Source organism: Equus asinus, chromosome 5, assembly GCF_041296235.1.
Source record: "Equus asinus isolate D_3611 breed Donkey chromosome 5, EquAss-T2T_v2, whole genome shotgun sequence".
Classification (NCBI taxonomy): Eukaryota; Metazoa; Chordata; class Mammalia; order Perissodactyla; family Equidae; genus Equus; species Equus asinus.
The window spans coordinates 21,345,377-21,366,683 of NC_091794.1; the positions used below are offsets into that span (position 1 = coordinate 21,345,377).

At 39.0% G+C, this 21,307-nt stretch overlaps 1 protein-coding gene across 3 annotated transcripts in view; it reads right to left on the reverse strand.

The window, feature by feature from the left end:
- Positions 1-21,307, reverse strand: part of GPR156 (G protein-coupled receptor 156) — an 86,059-nt gene that overhangs the window by 53,711 nt on the left and 11,041 nt on the right. For 2 of the 3 annotated variants that reach the window (XM_070508935.1, XM_014829606.3), the window contains exons 2-3: positions 4,350-4,817; positions 3,924-4,060 (exon numbers count right to left, since the gene is read on the reverse strand). In XM_070508935.1, coding sequence (XP_070365036.1) covers positions 3,924-4,060; positions 4,350-4,445 — 233 coding nt within the window. In that variant the 5' untranslated portion in view covers positions 4,446-4,817. Of the gene's footprint in view, positions 1-3,923; positions 4,061-4,349; positions 4,818-21,307 lie in introns of those variants that run through there. The other variant, XM_070508936.1, reaches the window with a different exon arrangement.

Consider the following 21,307-nt stretch of genomic DNA (forward strand, 5'->3'; position numbering starts at 1 on the left):
TTCATGGGGGATATTAGCTTATAGTTAGGTTTTGATATCAGTGTAATGCTGTCCTCATATAATGAGCTGGGAAATGCTCCATTATTTTCAGTATTATAGAAGAGTCTGTGTAAAACTGGTAATATTTCTACAACAATACAGGCACAGATTAGCCGGGTGCTTCTGGCTCAGAGTTTCTCACAAGAATGCAGTGAAGCAGTCAGTCACAGCAGCAATCTTCCAAAGCTTGACTGAAGGAAAATCTGCTTCCAAGCTCATTCACAGTGCTGTTAGCAGGCCTCAGGAGATCTGTTTTCATGCTCACTGACATAGCTGTTAGTAAGCCTCAGGTCCTTGTTGGCTGCAGACTGGAAAGATCAGTTCCTTGCCATGTGGGCTTCTCCACAGGACAGCTCACAACATGGCAGGTGGCTTCCCTCAGAATGAGTGAAAGTGAGCAAGTGGGAAAGATCCAAGATGGAAGCCATAGTCTTTTTGTAACCTTATCCCAAAAGCGACATCTCATTAATAAGCAAGTGAGTAAGTCCAGCCCATACTCAAGGAGAGGGGATTTCCCAAGAGTGACTATCAGAAGGTAGGATCATTGGAGAACATCTTAGAGCCTGCCTACCATAGTTGTTCTTAACATTACCTTATTATCCTTCTACTATCTGTAGAATCTTAGGTGATGTCATCTCTACTTTCCTTATTTGGGTAATTATATCTTCTCTCTTTTTTTCCTAATCACTTGAGCTAGAGGTTAGTCAATCTTATCAATCTTCACAAAGAGCTTTGGTTTCACTGTTTTTTTCTGTTTTCTTTATCAATTGCCACTCTATTCTTTAATATTTCCCTTCTCCTGCTTACTTTGGGATTCACTGCTCTTTTATCCTCTTCTCTAAAGTGAATCTTTCTTCTTTTCTAATATGGATATAGTGCTATAATTTTCCCCTTAGTACTGTTTTAACGGCATCCAACAAATTGTGATATGTTGTATCTTCATTTTCATTCAGTTGAAAATACTTTCCAGTTTCTCTTTTGCTGTCCTCCTTGACCATGAATTATTTTAAAGTGTTCTCTTTAGTTTCCTAATTTCTCAGGATATTCCAGAGATCTTTCTGTTAGGGATTTCTAATTTAATTCCATTGTGGTCAGAGAACATACTCCATATGACTTGAATCCTTTTAAATTTAATGAGACTTTTTCTATGGCCCAGAATATGATCTATCTTGGCATATGTTCCATGCCTACTTGAAAAGAATGTGTATTCTGCTGGTGTTGGGTGTAGGATTATATAGATATCAATTAGGTCAAGTTGGTTGATAGTGTTGTTTGAATCTTCTATAGCTTTACTAACTTCCTATATTTTAAAATTTTTTCAAAAATGCAGTATCTTCAACTGTACTTAAACATTACTATATTATTTTTATTTTATTAAAATATTTTTCTTCCTCTGGCACATGTGCGCGTGCACACATACACACACACATACAATCACAAATTTAGAGACCACAGAACTAAAGGGAAATGAAGCATTTCATTGCGGTGCTGCACCTTTGAACAAATTTTATTATTTAAGAAAGCACTTTTGAAATCCAGTTATTTTACCTTCCCTGTCTGACCTTGTAAGCTACTTAATTGCACAATGTGTTTTTATTCGCAGTGCCTCCTAATATTTTGTTCTTTATGCCAAGTCATGTTCCACTGCAAGCAAGACAGGCAGCTAAATCCTTAATAGAATGAGAGAAATATAGGTGCTTCTACTTTAACAGTGTTAACAAGTGTTCCCATTTTAACAGGATATATAAACGCTTTAAAAACTTTGCATTCTGCAAAATTGTGTATAAAAATAATGGACTGTTGGAAAAATAGTAAGAGGCCATAACACTGGAAACATATTTAACTTTATAATGAGAACACCAATAAAAATAATAATTATTCCAATTAAAATACTAGCACTCGACAAATGTCTACTACCATTTGTACCCAGGATCACAGTTGATTTTTGCAAGATGTAGGTCCCTGAATCTGCAAGACATAGGTCCTTGAGGGCAATGTTATCCAATAGATGACACTGTCATCAAAATTAAAAATATGCTCTGGATCTGTGCTTTCTTCAACTGTTTTTAAACACAAGGGAAATGTCTTCTCTGCTTCTTCATCTATTTCTACAGCTTTATCAGATCGCTTCATGTTGTAGGTAGGACACCAGTTCTTGAAGCCATTAAACCAGCTACTAGTTGCACTGCCATAGTATTCTTAGCTTAAGGCTTCCTTCTTTAACTGTAAGAAAGCTTGCCCCTGAATGCTTTAAGCCATTGATTTCTCTAGGAAAAAATCACATATGAACCAATTGTATTATTTTCTTATTTTCCAAATGTGTGTTAATTTGCATTATAGAAATGTGTTGCAGTTGAAAAGACTGTATTCCATAGTTCTCTAACCATGAAATGTGTGATATTCCTAGTTATTTTCTTGGCAGCAGCCACCAAAGGGATTTAAGTATCCTTCCTCTCAGAATCACTGAAAACATATTTACTGAGCACCTATTATGTTCTAGAGTCTGTTCTAAATGCTGGAGACAGTGGTAAGCACAAAAGACAAGATATCCCTGTGTTCACAGACTTTACATTCTGGTGTGGGATACAGACAATAAACAGGTAAACCAATAAATAAGATAATATCAGACAGTTAGACCGGCTACAAAGAAAACAAAACAGGGTGATGATATATGGAATGAGACGTCAGCACTGGGTGGCCATTCAGTAGAGAGGTTACTTTAGATAAGATGATCAGGGAAGGCTTCTCTGAAGAGGTGACATTTGAGGCAAGGCCTATAAGATGAGTAGGAACTAGTCATGGGAAGATCTGGAGAAGACTATCAGGCAGTGAGAACAGTAAGGGGACAGTAAGTCAAAGACCCTGAGATGGAGTAGGCTTGGTGTATTTGAGGAACAGAACGAAAAGTGGCTGGGGCAACTTCAGAGCTATACTCAGAATGGAGTGCCACATGTCACTGTCATGCTGAGGTTGACCCAGAAGATCAAGTCACCACTGCTTAACAATTCCATGTCCTCCATGCCTCAAACGGCCAATGGCACTCCAAAATGCCTACTAAACACATCCAACTGACTGACCTTCATTTGAGTGCCAAACCCAGGCAATGGAGCACAACACACCTAGTCATGACAATGTGTAAGGCTGGAGCGGGGCCAGATGAGTTTGGCCTTCCTGCGGGAGTTGCTGAAATCTGATGTGGGCTCCATCCAGAAGTCAGCTGTGGGTCAGGGAGAGAGGGCTGGAGCAGGGCTTCTCAAGAGGTAGCTTGGGACAGATGGGGCAGGATGAAGGTAGAATGTTGGAGTGGGAAAGATGGGATGGGCCCTGAGGGAAAGCTCAAATAGCAGTGAAGTCAGGATTCTGCAAGTGCCTTCAGAAAAAAGTCCTCAATTTGTTTCTTTTGCCCGCCCTCGGAGCCATGGATACTTGCCCCGATGAGCCAGAATTGTTTAGCAGAACAGCGAGCTAGTAGGGCTTCACTAATTTTGCGAAACCTTAGCCCACCCAGACTGGTTCCAGCTATGCTGTCCACAAACTTTAATGTTTCCTTGGAGTATTTCTCTACAGGCTCTCTGTTTTTAGTACAAATACCTCATCTTCTCAAAAAGATCATACCCTCCTTTACGAGGAGAGATTCTTCATTCTCCTCTTTGGATATCCCTGTTAGCACAATACTGGGCTAGATCTTTCTCCTTCTCAAGAGGAAATTGTATCGCAAGGCCAGGGCTATTTCACAGGGGAACTTCACACATAACTTAATGCCACAATAGGAGACAAGCTTTGCTGATACCACCTGTCAGCTCATCGTGCCAAAACGATACTATCACTCTGGGTTTCATGATTCAGGCTATAGGAGATGAGAAACTAGGCACGGGGCTGCTTACCTGTTCTTCCTGCAGCGAATTGTGAAGCCAAGAAAGAAGACTATTAGAAGAAGTCCACAGCTGAGAAAAGTCCAAACAGTACCCAAGAGGACAGGAGATAAGGAAGAACTGGTCTTACTGCCGTGGTGGGAAGAGGTCTGAGAATAGAATAAAGAGAAGCTGTCAGGAATGAAGGCTCTTCTACAGATCAAACATGAACTGCCCTATCATCACGAAAGCTGGGACACACATGTCCTGCATGAGCATTTCCTCCTCCTCCCCTCCCCCTCCTCTGCTTCCTCTCCTCCCGCTCCTCCTCCTGCTCCTCCTCTCTCTCCTTCTCCCCCTCTTTCCTACCACTGCCACCACCACCACGACCACCACCACCATCACCACCACCACCAAGTATATCTGAGCAGTCCTGACACCCCCTGGCTCCTCACTTACGATTGTTGTCCTGCAGAGATCATGAAGGGGTCTCCGATCCAGCTCCTGGCCAGGAAAACTGTCACACAATTCAGAGCAGTTTATTTCAGGCTCCATGTCATCACATGCCCCTCTTGGTGTGCGCTTATTTACAGTCTTGGTTACCCACTGGTTGGTAACCAGCAGATCTTTGACTAAAACATTCAAAGCTTTTCTTCAGAGGTACCATTTTGGAGCTGGCTCCTGGCTCAGAATCTGGGATGAACAACCGATTCAGGTAGAAGTGAAGGGTTATTTCACTAGGCTCCTTCATCAGACAGCTCCAGGCTCTCCTTGTGCCCTGCTGTCAGTGCATACCATGTGAGTCAAGAGTGGGCCTCTTAGTAACCATTAGGTTACACCAAATGATGATTCTGGCTTGCCACCAGATGGCAGTCACTGCTCCAAGGACTCTCACACAGGTGTCGAAGGAAAGGAAGGCAATTAAACCTGTTAACAAACAAACTATATATAAATTTTAGAAATTATAACTATATATTCTATATATATATATAAACACAAACATACATATGTACATAAATGGTTTATTTATTACAGAGGCTTAAAAATATTTTATACATTTTAATTATGCAGTTATATTTTTTATTGTGTATACTTTATTATACATAACAAATATTTAAAACATAATATATTTAAATAAATATATTTTTAATAAATAATGCTTTAAAAACGAAGACAAAGCACATCTAACCATTTATAGACATAAAGCTCAACAGCCTCTCTTCAGATCCTTTTTATGGCCCAGTATTGTAAAAACTTCAGTTTATTTGTATGAGGTATATCTTCTTTTTCTCCCTACTAGGAAATCTCCTGCCATTCCAAGATCTTTCCACACAACTCATGGCTTAAGCTCTGTCTGATCCTGGGGGGCACTGGGCTGTCTGCGTGCAATGTCTGTCAGTTGCTCCAGCTGTTGTTCTCTCAGAGAGTGGAGAGAACTCCATGTCCAGCCAGCTGGGTCAGAGAAGGATATGCAAACCCTTTGCCAAGAGTTGTTTATTTGTTTTTAAGCTGTTAGACTGCTAGATGTAGGATAGGCCACTCAGGTAATAGGGAGAGAAACTGAGGAGCTCTAGGAATTCTTACAACGTGAGTGGAGTGGCCAGAGAAGGGTGTTATTTCCCTCAGAAGATGCTTGCGATATGAACACTGTGATCTAAAGAGAAGCTCTACGTTGGAGAACAAAAGTACAAATGTGGAAAGGTTCAAATTAGCTCCAGCAGAAAAGGCAGACATGCCCCTATTCTTTAAAGCTATGTATCCCTTAATGGAGAAAACAGATTTGAAATTTTACCAATGGGAATTTAAAAGAGGATGCCACTTCTGCTTTGTGTTTTTGAAACAGCTTGGCACAGTTTTCTTTTATTGTGGAGGAAAAAATATCAATTATTATTATTTCAATAGCCACTGAACATAGGACGAGTGCTTAAGCCAGAAACATAGTGACTGGTGTAGAATGCCGTCTTTGGATTCTGTGTGCTTAGGCAGGAACAATATAGCACCAGGTGCTGCCCATTCACTGGCTTCTCATATGTTCCTGAATTATTTACTAGGTTCATTACAATGAAATCCTGAGAGAACGAAAAGCTGCTCTCTCCTGTCAAGACATTTAAATTCTTGTGCAGTCTCGTCAGATGACTGAATGCAAAATTAAGAAGTAAAAATAAAAACATGACCATTTGCATCCTAATTTAGCTGAAATGTTAATTTCTGAAAAGACTGTTTTATTCTTTTTCTTTGTTTTTTAAAGCTGAACAACCCCCATTGTGCCTTCTGGAATAGAGCAATATTATAAGCCCTACAGAAGACCGCACATTATGATAGATTGGAAGATAAATTTTTCCTATATTGCCTTTTTTTATCAGACTGGCAAATAGGTACACGTATATTTGAATTATTATTAAGTCCACGTTTAGATATCCTTACATCATTTAGAAGTACACATGAGTGTGTATGTTTATATAAAACCTCATTTAGTTCTCACTACAACAGTGTCACGTGAGGTAAATGACATCAATCCTCATTTTCACATAAGGAAACCGAAGAGCAGACAAGAGGAGAAACTTGCTCCAAATCTGCATAGGCAGGACTTGAATCCAGGAGTTTACATTCCAAGGTCAGTGTCCTCCCAGTAACACCCTACAGGGGCAGACACTCTGGACTGACTTCTCCCAAGAAGACGCTAAATGGCCTGTTGGATTTCTTCATGTTTAGTTCCCAGAGCCGCACTTCTATGGGTTCCCTGGAGTGTCGCACAGCATACTGCATGTATACCAGTTGTCCTCACCTGGGGAAATTTTGCACCTCTGGGGGATATCTGGCAATATCTGGAGACATCTGTGGTAGTTAAAACTGAGAAGAGGGTGCTACTAACATCTAGCAGGTAGAGGCCGGGGATGCTGCTAAACACCCTACAATTCACAGGATGGTCCAAACAACAAAGGATTATCTGGCTCCAAATATCAATAGTGCTAAGGTTGAGAAAGCCTGGTAAACACTGTGGATCCTAGACAGGCTAATAATCTTAAGCCCAAATCATCTGTTTATTTTTTATTTATTTTTTCCTGGCAAAGATTCACCCTGAGCTAACATCTGTTGCCAATCTTCCTCTCTCTCTCTCTTTTTTCCTCCCCAAAGCTCTGGTACACAGTCGTATATTCTAGTTGTAAGTCCTTCTAGTTCTTCTATGTGAGCCACTGCCACAGCATGGATACTGACAACGAGTGGTGTGGTTCTGCACCCAGGAACCCAACGGGGGCTGCTGGAGCGGAGTGCGCTGAACTTTAACCACTAGGCCCTCAGGGCTGGCTCCAGTTCATCTTTGAGAGATTCTGTGAACACCATGTCCATCTGACAATAAATTCCTGGGGGATAAATTCCTGAGTACATTCCAAAAGTCCCTTTGGACAGACTAAACTCACTGGCATGGAGTGCTAGGCCTTCCTTCAGTCCAAGACACTTTATATACTATGATACTGGGCTCCCCAGTGGGGCAGGAATTCAATGCCAACGTTTCCACACATTCAGAGATTCACACATGAGGAGGTGGTGAAACAGTGAATGGCTTAGTCATTGAAAGGAAAGAATTGAATGACTTCAAAGTGTTGGGTGATTGGGAAAGTGGGTGAGGAGTAGTGTGTCAGAGGGTAATGGGGAGGCATCTGACCACAAGATAGATACAGAATCCAAGGCACAAAAAGAAAGGTCTGCCAGGCTCCTCCAAGAGCAAATCCTGCCCACCCAACCCCTCCTCTCACCCCCAACATACACGCAAAGTCTCTAGAGGTAAACTGTCTAGGCCACAGACAGTAGGAGATCCAAGACCATGCACGGTAGGGCTTACAATTTATTTGATAGAGATTACAGAATCCTGCCCAGTGACTCAGATCAGGAAAACAGATACCATACCAGCCAGACTGTCCCCAAGTGCAAGACGGTCTGTCACAGGTTCACAACTCTCAACAGCCCCGTATGTTTTCAGAACATCTCCCTTACTCTTCTACATATTATTTCTTGCCATCAAAAAACTAGTCATACAACTACTGTCTCTTAAAAAGTTGTTTTTCAGTCGGTAGAACTTCTGCTTCTGTTCATTAAGAATTAACTGCTATAGGAATTGTCTTCCCCTTGTAAACAACTTGAAAACCAGACAAAACACGAGACAACTCTTTTCAGACACTGGATTACAGATCTAATAGGACCATGGGACACAAATGAGGTGAGCCCTATAATTAATTGACATATATAAATGGAATATAAATAAATATTCTTTAACACTATAATTGATCCCAAGTTACTGCCTACAGGCAATTTCCAGGTCATAGCACAGAGAGGGAAACCCAAATAGAATCTAGAAGTGTTGCTGAAGGAAGGATAAATTGGAGTCTTGGGATGTTGAGATTGATAGAATTTGGAGGCAGAGTAATAAAGAAGAGGGAGATACAGAGAGAGAGAGCACTTTGGAAGTCTGCATGGATCCCGTTGGTCTTTCTCTGAGCATTAACCTGGGCGTGAGTGAGAGGAAACTACTTGAAGTAGAAGAAATAGCCACTAGTAGGCAGTAGCTGAACCATTCTTGGAGCTCATACAGGGCTGGGAATGCTGTGTTCCCACCAGCCAGAATTGAGAGGCCACATAATATACAGGCCATTGGATAGAATCCTCATAAAACTCCCATCTGAGTAGCAGAATTAGATTAACCCTAGATTAGAAGCTACTTTGGATCTTCCCTAACAATGCTTTAAAAAAAGCCTCAAAAGGATCAAATTGATCCACAAAAACTCAATTGCATTCCAGAACACAATCCAACTCTCTTTAAAGGAATACAACAGGATCCAGCACTTAACAACATAAAATTCAAAATGTCCATCATCCAATAAAAAACTACCAGGCATGCAAAGAAGCAAAAAATATGACTTATAACCATACATTTTTTAAAAAATTGTTTTAAAATAAAGACAAATAGAGAAATAACAGAAATGATATAAGTAACACACAAGGACCTTAAAACAACCATTATAAATATGCTCAAGGATATAAAACAGAACATGAATAAAACGAGGACAGAAATGAAAGACATAAAAAAGATCCAAATGGAAATTCTAGAGATAAAAATATAATTCTGAAATTAAAAATACACTAGATTAAACACTGCAAAAATAAAATATTGGTGTTTAACTTAAAGACAAAGCAATAGAAATTATCCAAAATGAAGCATAGACAGAAAAATGATTGTTGATAAAAATGAATACAGCTGCAATGACTTACAGAACAATAGTAAGTGGTCTAACATACATGTAAGAAGAGTTCAGGGGAAAAAAAGAGGGAGAAATAGAAAAAATATTTGAAAAAAATAACGACCCCAAATTTTTCACTTTTGATGAAAAGTATAAATCTACAGATCCAAGAAGTTCAACCAACCCCATGCAGAATAAACATTAAGACACACACACCATGGCGAATCATAATGAAATTGCTGAAAACCAGTGACAAAGATAAAATCTCAGGTGCAACTAGATGATGTACAGAGGGACGAGAGTAAGACTTACGGCAGATTTCTCATTTGAAATTATGTAAGCCAGAAGAGAAAGGAATGACATCTTTAAAGTGTTGAAAGAAAAAAAGTCAACCCAGAATACAATAGCCAGTGAAAATGTCTTTTAGAAATGAAGGTAAAATAGACGTTTTCAGGCAAAGAAAATATGACAGGCACGCACTACAAGAAATGTTAGAGAAAGTTCTTCAGGCAGATGAAAAATGATATCAGATGCAAATCTGGATCTCCAAAAAGGAATGAGGGTTTTGAAAATGGTAAACGTGGGTAAATGTAAAAAAATTGTATTTATATTTTTTTAAAGCTAGCCTCATAAGCATGCACCAATTAGAAAAATATACACATACTGAATTCTCCTTTACTCCCATATCATCTACATCTTTCAGTCAGTTTTCAAACACTACTGCCTTGGTTCATACACTCAGTGCCAGCTGAGTTGGTGCCTGCATTACTGACAATAAAGCTGAGCCATAAACGGCTTTCAGGGCCATGAAATGATGAGATGAAAATGTAAGGAGATAATATATAAACACATTAATGTATATTCCATGGTTACACACTCCCTTTTCCCCCAAAACTCTGTTGCTGCTAATATTCATTAATGAATATTTATTATTCATTAAGCTTTTTTGAGTGCCAACAATGTGACAGGCACAGTTCTAGGCACCTGGTATGCACTGGTGAGCAAAATAAAGACCCTTACCTTTATAGAAGTTGCATTATAACAGGGGGAGTCAAACAATAATGAGTGGACATAATATGTAAATAAATTAAATAGTATTTTGAAGGTGTTAAGGACAATAGAGGAAAAAGTAGATCAGGGAGAGAGCATTTGGGAATGTCAGGGGAGGAGCGAAGCAATTTCAAATGAGGTTGCCAGGTTTGGCCATTTAAACCTAAAAAATTAAAGGCTGATTCTATAGTGAAAGTTATGACAGCTGTCCACACTCATCTCTCATTACAGGGAATGTGCAGTATTGATGATAGAACAATAACTGTATTCAGAGTGATCTGGCAATGATCAGCTAAGCAAAATGAATTTTGGGAGGATTTGCTTCTTCCCTTTGCTTCAGCAAATTCTCACATTTCAGGTAACCCTCCCAGGGTATCTAGAGCTCTCTGTTTAGGCCCAGCCCCACTGTCTACAGAACTTTCCCATGCACATCCTCACCTGAGCTTTCCTTCTTTAATCTAATTCCACTAGATTTTCACATTTATAGATTCCTGAAAGTTTTCCTTTGTTGCCCCGATGTACAGTCATATTTAAAATTATTTTAATTCATAGATATTTTAAAAACTCAGAGAAGTAGAGGGAAGCACTCAGAATTAAGCATTAACACCTTGATAATTTATTCCAGATCACGCCTCCCACCCACCAGCACCTCCTCTCCTGAGAAAAATCACTCTACTGATTTTGTATAAATAATTTTTGGTTTCTAAAAATGAGGAATATCTCAATTTTTTTTTAAAGATTTTATTTTTTTTTCCTTTTTCTCCCCAAAGCCCCCCAGTACATAGTTGTGTATTCTTCGTTGTGGGTCCTTCTAGTTGTGGCATGTGGGACGCTGCCTCAGCGTGGTCTGACGAGCAGTGCCATGTCCGCGCCCAGGATTCGAACCAACGAAACACTGGGCCGCCTGCAGCGGAGCGCGCGAACTTAACCACTCAGCCACGGGGCCAGCCCCAGGAATATCTCAATTTTTTTAAAAAAAATGAGGAAATATCTACACTGCCATGATTTCCAGGATATTGTTTTAAAAAAGCAAGAGTCAACAACATATATATAGTATACTACCTTTTGTGTAAGAAAGGGGATGAAATACATATAGATCACTAGCTTATTTTCAAAAAGAAACAGTAAAGGACAAAGTATTATCTCTAAGAGGAGGAAAAGAACAAGGGGAAGGGGACAGGGAGGCAATACAGACCTCTCAATGTTTATAGTTTTGACTTTGAAACCATGCAAATATTTTACATAAAAACAAAATTAAATCAAAAAGAAGAAAATCAATCTTTAAAAATTAAAACCAAATTAAAGTAAATTAACCTAACTATATCAAGTTGATGGCATAACCACAGAGAGAATTATTTTAAGTAACAGTAATTTGGTTATACATCCTAAGTACAAAAAATGCTCACAAAGAAATCCTCAACTGCATTAGGTGAGCATCGTTCCTGTTTTATATATACAAATACGCACACATATACACATACACATATATATGTATCTATTAGATAAAGCAAATAGGTAATTATGCACGTCATTGGGAACTAAGATTTTCAAAGTAAGAGAAAAGAGACACACATATAAAATAAAGTAAATTAAGTAAAAACCTTTTAATGTTTAATCTAAATGGGAAATATCTGTATGGATCCAGGATTTGCTTCTCTCTTTATAAAACATTCATATTTCCTAGTCTGTTAACTGAAGCTTCGAAGTAATTACAACCCAGTAACAATATACACTCCAAGTGCCCAGACTGTGTGGTCTCTAAAACCACTTTTCACTAAAAGGAATCAGGTTTCTTTAGTGAAATGGCCAATTTAAGCTGTGGAGCAGAAAATATACAAGATGAACCTGGGACATCTTGTTATACTAGAAAATAAAAAAGTAGCACAGACTACAGAACCATGTCAAAAGGATGCATGAGTCAATGGGGTCCCACCAGCCAATGACAGGATAATTTGAGCATCAAAAAGAACAATAACTGAAATGCACTGAAACATAAATGGCACATAGTAGGCACTCAATAAATGCTTATTGAATAGATGAATGGAGTTAGCATTATAGGTATTAATAGGATATTGTTGAGGGTGTGGTCTACAACATTGTCTTAGTGGCTCCTCCATGCGGACACACAGTATAAATTTCAATTCCTGTCAAATATCAGGAAAAGTCAATCTTTTCCTGGAACATTTTTGCATCATGAATAGTATTATGTTTCTTTTTTGGCCACGGGGAAGCTCAGAATCAAATGTGTGGCTCACTGAGAGCAACTGTGCAGTATTAAGTATCTCTGGATCATTTTATTATCCTATTACTATTTTCCTTCTGTCCTGATTTCCTTTGCTCTTTATTTTTCATACAATTACAGGCTTTACATTAAAAGCTGGAGAAGGGACCATTGGAGCAGTAGGGGTATTTCTACCCAGTGTGAGCAAATAGATACATTATTTGAAGTACCTCAGCCTTGGGTTACCTGCTAAGAGAGATAAGACAGAACCACATGCAAATTCATCAAAAACACATCTACTGAAACCACCACCACCAACAGCATTGTACTAGATGCTCTCTAAGGTTCCTTCTGGCACCAATACTGTCTGAAGTATTAGCTGTCCATTAACTATGTTAATGTAGGCAGCACATACATGGATAATTATAAACAGCAGGGAATGTAAAATGCATTTTTAATTGCCTTCGAATGCACTGTGTTATGTTCTGGTAGCAGATTTACACACATCCTGAATATGGGTCACTTATACTAATAGTAAAATTCACTTCTACTCCCTGAGCATACACTGCTCCTTGTGGGGGCAGCAGGGCAGAGGGGACTCAACGTCTCCTAAAGACCACCTGCCGCATAGATCCTCAACACAGAAGATGACCCACAGTACTTTCTAAGAGAGCATAAGACTAGGGAGGGAAAGTGTGGCTATATAGGAACAGATAGTTCAGTCAGGGAAAGTAGGTGGAGTCACAGAATGGCAGAGCTGGAAGCAACCTCAGACCTTTTACGAGAAAACCGCCCTGCAGAGGTGGGGGGCTCAGGATCAAATAGTGAGTGTAGGAACCAAATGGTGGTCTCCCAAGTTCAGTGCTCTTTCTATACAACTTTAAAGGACCATTAAAGGAAGTTATGGTTGGCCTTTCATGCATTTGGGACAGCTGGGGCAAAGGCCTGGACTTGGGAAAGGAAGAGGGAGACTGTGTGTGTGTTTGCGGCGGGGTGCTGGGCGGGAAAGGGAACTGGAAGGAAGGCAAGTTTGATTCAGATACACAGAACGTGTGCAGGAGCAGTGGAGGCAATAGCGGCAGGCAGTGTCATAGGGGTAACAGCTTTAGGGCTGTAGTTAGAATCTGTGGAGGAGGTCCAAGAGAGAAAAGGAACACAGTGGAAGGGGAAAGAATATTCTCTTGGGAGTGCATAAGTTTTGGAACTTGTACATTTCCTCTCTAACAGTATAAAGTAGACTGAATTAATCTGCTTTTCAGAACTTCAGATTTGCCTTATAAAAGAGGGAGAAATGATAAAAGTTCCCTTTAAAGCCTTTGAAGTGCCTCCAATTAAGTTTTCCACATACTTTCAACGGTTTCTGAATAATCATCCCAAGGACCCTGGAGCACCGCTCGTGCAGGGAATCTCGATTCACCAGAGGGAAGAGAAGGCGGAGGAGAGATGGCTGCTCCAAACACATCCCTCTTAGAGGATTTTAGAGAAAGAGTGGAATCACTGGGTGTCCCTTGGCAGAGATGGGAAGTGGGTGAGTTGGGGGAAGCAGAGTGGACTTGATTCAATCCCTTAGTCTAGTGTGGACCTCAGAGGAAACAAAGCTTTGGCATCCTTGGGCTTTGTATGAATTCTTGAACTATACCACCGTTCCTTCCTAACCCTTGGATTCCAAAGCCTCTCCTCTCCTGTGCTTCCCAGTCCACAGTCAGTGATCTTTCCACAAACTGGAGAACATTTTTGCTCAACGTTATAGAAGGCTATACCCAACCTTTTAGTCTCATATTACTCGTAACGTTTCTTCTACTGAACCTGACTTCTCCCTTCGCTGTACAGTGTTTAAATTCTTCTGGCTGCTTGGTAGAATTATAGTGAATCAGATTGGCTATTGGATTGGGTCTCCCATACAATCTAGGTAACAGTGTTGTAAATAATAAGTCTACTATAAACAGTAGGTCAACTGAATACAGGGCACATCCCAGGGCCCCTGGGCCAATTCAGACTCCCATCCCAGTAGCTGGAGTTTAGCTTCACTTCACGTATCCTAGGACCGACCATCAAATGTAATGAATGGCACCGCAGTGGACAAAGCTTAGGCTGAATTTAAGTTTCAGCTCCCTTATCTTCTATCTGCGGCACCCTAGGTTAGTCACCTAAGTTCTCCAAATAGCTGCCTCCTCAATGAAATGAGGATAATACTATCTACACCTCACAGATTTTGTTGATGATTAAATCATATATTGTATAGAACATATGCAAATATAACTGATACATACCAGATATTCAATAAATATCAGCTTCTTCCACTTCCATGATATAGAAAGGTCATCTATACAGAAGACTTGGGGCCCATAACTGAGGTTATCCACCTTGTTTCTCTAAACTTCCTAACAGAATCCCAAGTTCTGAATCATTAATGTATCTTCTAACATGAAGATCAATGATCTTTATACTGTGTTTAAAATCAGATTTGTAAGAATAATGAATTATAAATAGAAGAAAGGAAATGATAAAGATCAGAACAGAAATAAATGAAATAGAGATCAAAAAGACAATAGAAAAGAGCAATAAAACTAAGAGCTGATTCTATGAAAAGATAAACAAAACTGACAAACCTTTAGCTAGACTCATCAAGGAAAAAAAGAGAAAGGACTCAAATACAGTCACGTGTTGCTTAATGATGGGGATATGTTCTGAGAAATGCATTGTTGGGTGATTCCATTGTTGTGGGAACATCACAGAGTGTACTTACACAAACCTAGAAGGTATAGCCTACTATGCACCTAGGCTATATGGTTCTAATCTTACAGGACCACTGTCGTATATGCATTCTATCATTGAACAAAACATCATTATGTGGTACATGACTCTAAATAAAATCAGAAATAAAAGACAAGACATTACCATTGATACTACAAAAATACAAAGGATCATAAGAGACTACTATGAACAATTACACACCAACAAATTTGACAGCCTAGAAGAAATGGATAAATTCCTAGAAACATACAATCTACCAAGACTGAATCATGAAGAAATAGAAAAACTGAACAGACCAATTAATAGTAAGGAGATTGAATCAGTAATCAAAAACCTCCCAAGAAACAAAAGTCCAGGACCAGACAGTTTCATAGGTGAATTCTCGCAAAGATTCAAAGAACAGTTATTACTAATCCTTCTCAAACTCTTCCAAAAATCAGAAGAGGAGAAAAAGCTTCCAAACACATTCTATGAGGCCAGCATTACTCTGTTACCAAAACTAGACAAGGACAACACAAAAAAAGAAAATTACAGACCAATATCCCTTATGAACATATATGCAACAATCCTCAACAAAATATTAGCAAAGTGAATTCAGCAATACATTAAAAGGATCATAACACCATGATCAAGTGGGATTTACTCCAGGGATGCAAGGATGGTTCAGCATTCACAAATCAATCAATGTGATACACCACACTAATAAAATGAAGGATAAAAATCACATGATAATCTCAATAGATGCAGAAAAAGCATTTGACAAAACTCAACATCCATTTATGATAAAAACTCTCAATAAAGTGCATACAAAGGGAATGCACCTCAACATAATAAAGGTCATATATGACAAGCCCACAGCTGACATCATACTCAATGGTGAATAAATGAAAGCTTTTCCTCCAAGATCAGGAACTAGACAAGGAGGCTCACTCCTGCCACTTTTATTCAACATGGTATTGGAAGTCGTATTCCGAGCAATTAGACAAGATAAATAAATAAAAGGTATCCACATTGGAACAGAAGAGGTAAAATTGTCACTAATTGCAGATACCTGATATTACACACAGAAAACTTTAACAACTCGACCAAAAAACTGTTAGAATTAATAAACAAATTCAGTAAAGTTGCAGGATACAAAATCAAGATACAAAAATCTGTTGCATTTCTATACACTAATAATGAACTATCAGAAAGAGAAATTAAGAGAACAACCCCATTTACAATTGCATTAAAAAGAATAAAATATCTAGGAATAAATTTCACCAAGGAGGTGAAAGACCTGTACACTGAAAACTATAAGACATTAACAAGAGAAATTGAAGAAGACACAAATAAATGGAAAGATAATCCGTACTCATAGACTGGCAGAATTAATATCACTAAAATGTCCATACTACCCAAAGCAATATATACTTTCAATGCAATCCCTATCAAAAATCCAACGGCATTTTTCACAGAAACAGAACAAACAATCCTAAAATTTGTATGGAACCACAAAAGACCATGAATATCCAAAGCAATCTCGAGAAAGAGGAACAAAGCTGGGGGCATTACACTCCCAGATTTCAAACTACATTACAAAGCTATAGTAATCAAAAGAGTTTGGTATTGGCCTAAAAACAGACACATAGATGAATGGAACCGAACAGAGAGCCCAGAAATGAATCCATACATATATGATCAATTAATTTATGACAAAGGAGCCAAGAAGATACAATGGGGAAAGGACAATCTCTTCAATAAACATTGTTGGGAAAACTGGGCAGCCACATGCAAAAGAATGAAACTGGACCACAACCTTACAACATACACAAAAATTAACTCAAAATGGATTAAAGATTTGAGTGTAATGCCAGAAACCACAAAACTCCTAGAAGAAAACACAGGTGGTGAGCTCCTTGACATCAGTCTTGATGATTTTTTGGATCTGACACAAAAAGCAAAGGCAACAAAAGCAAAAATAAACAAGTGGGACTACATCAAACACAAGAGCTTCTGCACAGCAAAGAAAACATTAACAAAATGAAAAGCCAACCTATTGAATGGAAGAAAATATTTGTAGATCATATATCTGACAAGGGGTTAATATCCAAAATATAACAAGAACTCATAAAACAGTATGAAGGTTCCTCAAAAAATTAAAAATAGAACTACCATATGATCCAGCAGTTCTGCTTCTGGGTACTTATCGAAAGAAAAGAAAAACACTAACTTGAAAACATATCTGCACCCCCATGTTCACTGAAGCATTATTTACAATACTAAAGATATGGAAACAACCTAAGTGTCTACCAATGGATGAGTGGATAAAGAGGATATGGTATAAATATACAATGGAATACTATTCAGTCGTTAAAAAGAAGGAAATCTTGCCATTTGCTACAACATGGATGGACTTTGAGGGAATCATGCTAAGTAAAATAAGTCAGAGGGATAAAGTCAAATATCATATGATCTCACTTATACGTGGAATCTGGAAAAAAAAAACAACCCAAAGCAAGTTTACAGATACAGAGAACAGATTATTGGTTGCCAGAGGTGGGGGCTTGGGAGTAGGCGAAATGGGTAAAGAGGGTCAAAAGGTACAAACTTCCAGTTGTAAAATAAATAAGTCATGGGGATGTAACATATAGCATAGTGACTATAGTTAATAATACTATATTGCACATTTGAAAGTTGCTAAGAGACTAGAACTTAAAATTCTCATCACAAGAAAAAAATAATTTTGTAACTATGGTGATGGATGTTAAATAGACTTATTGTGGTGATCATTTTGCAACATATACAAATATTGACTCATTATGTTGTACACCTGAAACTAATATAATACGTCAATTATACCTCAATAAAAAAGAATAATGAATTATACATTCCTGGCACTAGAGACCATTTCATTAATTCAATAAATATTGACTGATCAACTATTACATGCTAGGGGTAAGGGATGCAGCAGGGAACAAGCCAATATGGTCTTGTTCCAGCACCCAGCACAGTGCTTCTACATAGTAGTTGATCAGTACATATTTGTTGAAGCGGACCCAGAGATGTTTAGAAAAGATTATATGGTGTAAGAGTCCTAGACTCCTGGGAATAGTCCTCAGGACATCTAGACACTCCTGTAAGTCAGAATAAAGCAGGCGGCTTGATTCATGAACGAGGCTGGAACGTCCCCCTGACTGCGGGAGCATCTCCTGCCTTCAGAGACCTGGCCTGATGTGTTCTGCTGACTCTCTCTGTACTTTGAGGTACAAGCTGGCACAACCGCATGGACTGGGCGGTGAGTCACTACTGCCTCATAGACGGATCCTAGAGACCTGTTAATATTCCACACTATTGCCAGGGATTGGAGTTGGGAATTAAAAAAAAACCAAAACAGCAACATACACAAGCCCTCACCAACTTCCCAGAGTTGCCTTGTTACCTAAAAGCACTTAGGTACTATTATGCAAATTATACATGCATGATTTCCATAAAAACCAGTCACAAATGTCAATTAGTGCTCATTAATATGCAATAAATTCTCATTTGAAACTATTAAGAGCCAAGAATGAATTCCACTTGGCTGCCCTCCTTTAATGAGAACTGCTGTGAAGTACTCTAGCTATTTCTCATCAGCAAAACAGTACGGCGTGACAACACAGCAAGCTTCAGGAACAGTAGGAACAGAGACAATGATCATCGAAGGGTTCAGAGACGGGTTTTGGATAGCGCTAGTTTTAGGCTGCTGCTGCTGAGACCTCTGTCCTGCTGGGTACTCAGAACATAGGCTGAGGGAATCCTTTAATATACCTTGCAAACGGAGCCATGGGAATACTGAGCACACCTTTAAAGGGTGTTTGTGAGGGTGCCACACAGCTGGAAAAAGGTAAACAAAACTTCCTTCCTGAGGTTCCGTCTGTTCAGGAGACTGACTGTCCTACTCCTCAAAGGAAGTGGAGACCCAAGCCCCCTTGGATCACTGGGGCTCATCCCTTAAAAGCCTCCTGGTCGGAGTTTTTATGAGTGAACTTACATGCTGTGTCTCTAAATGCCAGTTTCAGCTGGACATCGGATTTCTCTAAACTGTTGTTCAGTGTTGCTGGGCAACCCAAGACATTTACGTGAGCGCGATTTGAGCTCTTTGAGGATAAAGAGATGGAAAACATAAGCTATCAAGATGAGACGGTTCATTCTGCAGCCACTTCCTTAACAAACCATCCTAAACTTGGCCTGGAAGCAGAGGGTAGAGAATAGGCTTTTCTAAGTATAGTTCAATCCAGTGGTTATGGAACTCTAGTGCACGTCAGAATCACCTGGAGAGCTCCTTCAAACACACTGATTGCCAGCCCCACCTCCAGGGATTCTGATTCAGTGGGGCCTGAGAATTCGCATGTCTAGTAAATTCCCAGGTGACACTGCAGCTGCTGATCTGGGAATCATACCAGGAGAACCCGAGTCCAGCTAAAGGAAATACAGGGCTTTATCAGAGTTTGAACCACACAAACCCTGGAATAACCCTTAATTCGTTACTCCAAGCTGCTGTGATGAGGCTCATGCATGCGTATTTAAGATCAAGTCATTTGATTCACTCTCTAGAAATTAATTTCAGAGAAGTACTATTGAGAAATTAGACACGTAGATCAGCACTCAATTCTTTCATTCTTCAAACCAGGATTCTTAAATATTTTTTTGGACGTGAGATATTGACGAAAGCTATGGACCCTCTCCTGGAAACACATACAAATACATAATATTTTGCATACAAAATCAAGAGGGGGATCACATACCACCCATCAGTCCTCTCCCGGCCCCAAACTCTACTCATCGCAAGCGAGGAGGAGCATTTCAAACAACTCAGCTGAAGGCAGGAATTAAAAAATAATTAATTAAGTTTTTCTTTATATTTTTCTCAAAAATCAAATATTTCTTTGTGGCTACCCATAAATAAGGCATGGCTCACTAAGATGATGAAGGCTATGACAAACTCTGTCACCAATTAAAATATTTTAATAATCATTTTTGATATCTTTATTCTTTATCTAGTATAACAGTCTTGGTCTTTTACTTGGAGAAGTCTATTCTTAAGATAATTACTGACATAAACGAGTTAAAAATCTATTATATCACTATTTGTTTTTCTTTTCCAACCTGTTCCATGTTCCTTTTCTTGCATTTTTTTACTACCCCATTTTCCTATTAGTTTTTTAAAAACCAGCTTGATTGAGGTGTAAATTACATGCAACAAACTGCACGTATTTACAGCGTCAGTCTGATGAGTTTTGACATGTGTATACACCTGTGAAATCATTCTTGCGTTTGAAAAATGAACAAGTAGCGATAGTCCTCTGACTCTGTTCTTTTCTTTTGTTTTTGTTTTGGCTACTCTGGATATTGCACATTTTCCCATGAATTTCCGAATGAAGTTGTCAATTTCTACAAGAAGGTCATCTGGGATTTTGTTTGGGATTGCACTGAATCTATAGATCAGTTAGGGAAGAACTGACATCTTAACAATATTGAGTCTTTTAACTCATTGTCTGAGTCATCTTGGCTGCTATAACAAAACACCATAGCCTGGGTGGCTTATAAAGAACAGAAATTTACTTCACATAGTTCTGAAGGCTGGAGATCCAAGATCATGGTGCCAGCGTGGCCAAGTTCTGGTGAGAGCCCTCTTCTAGTCTGAAGATAGCTGACTTCTTGTTGTATCTGCACGTAACAGAAAGAGAGCTACCTAGCTCTCAGGCCTCTTCTTGTAAGGGCGTTAATCTCATTCATGAGGGCTCCATCCTCATGACATAATTGCCTTCTAAAGTCCCCACCTCCAAATACCATCACCTTGAAGACCAGATTTCAACATACCTATTTGAGGGGGACACAAATATTCAGTTCATAGCATCCATGGACAAAGTATATCTCTCCATTTATTTAGGTCTTCTTTAATTTCTCTCAGAAAGGTTTTGTCGTTTTCAGTGTATACATCTTGCACAATTTTTTAATCAGATTTATCCCTAAGTATTTCATATTTTTTGATGTTATTATAAATTTTTTACTTTCAATTTTGACTGTTAACACTGGTATGTATATGCACAATTGATGCCTGTATATTGATACTGTATTTTGCAACCACACCAAACTCATTCATTAATTCTAGTAGCTCTCCCGTAGATTCCACTGAA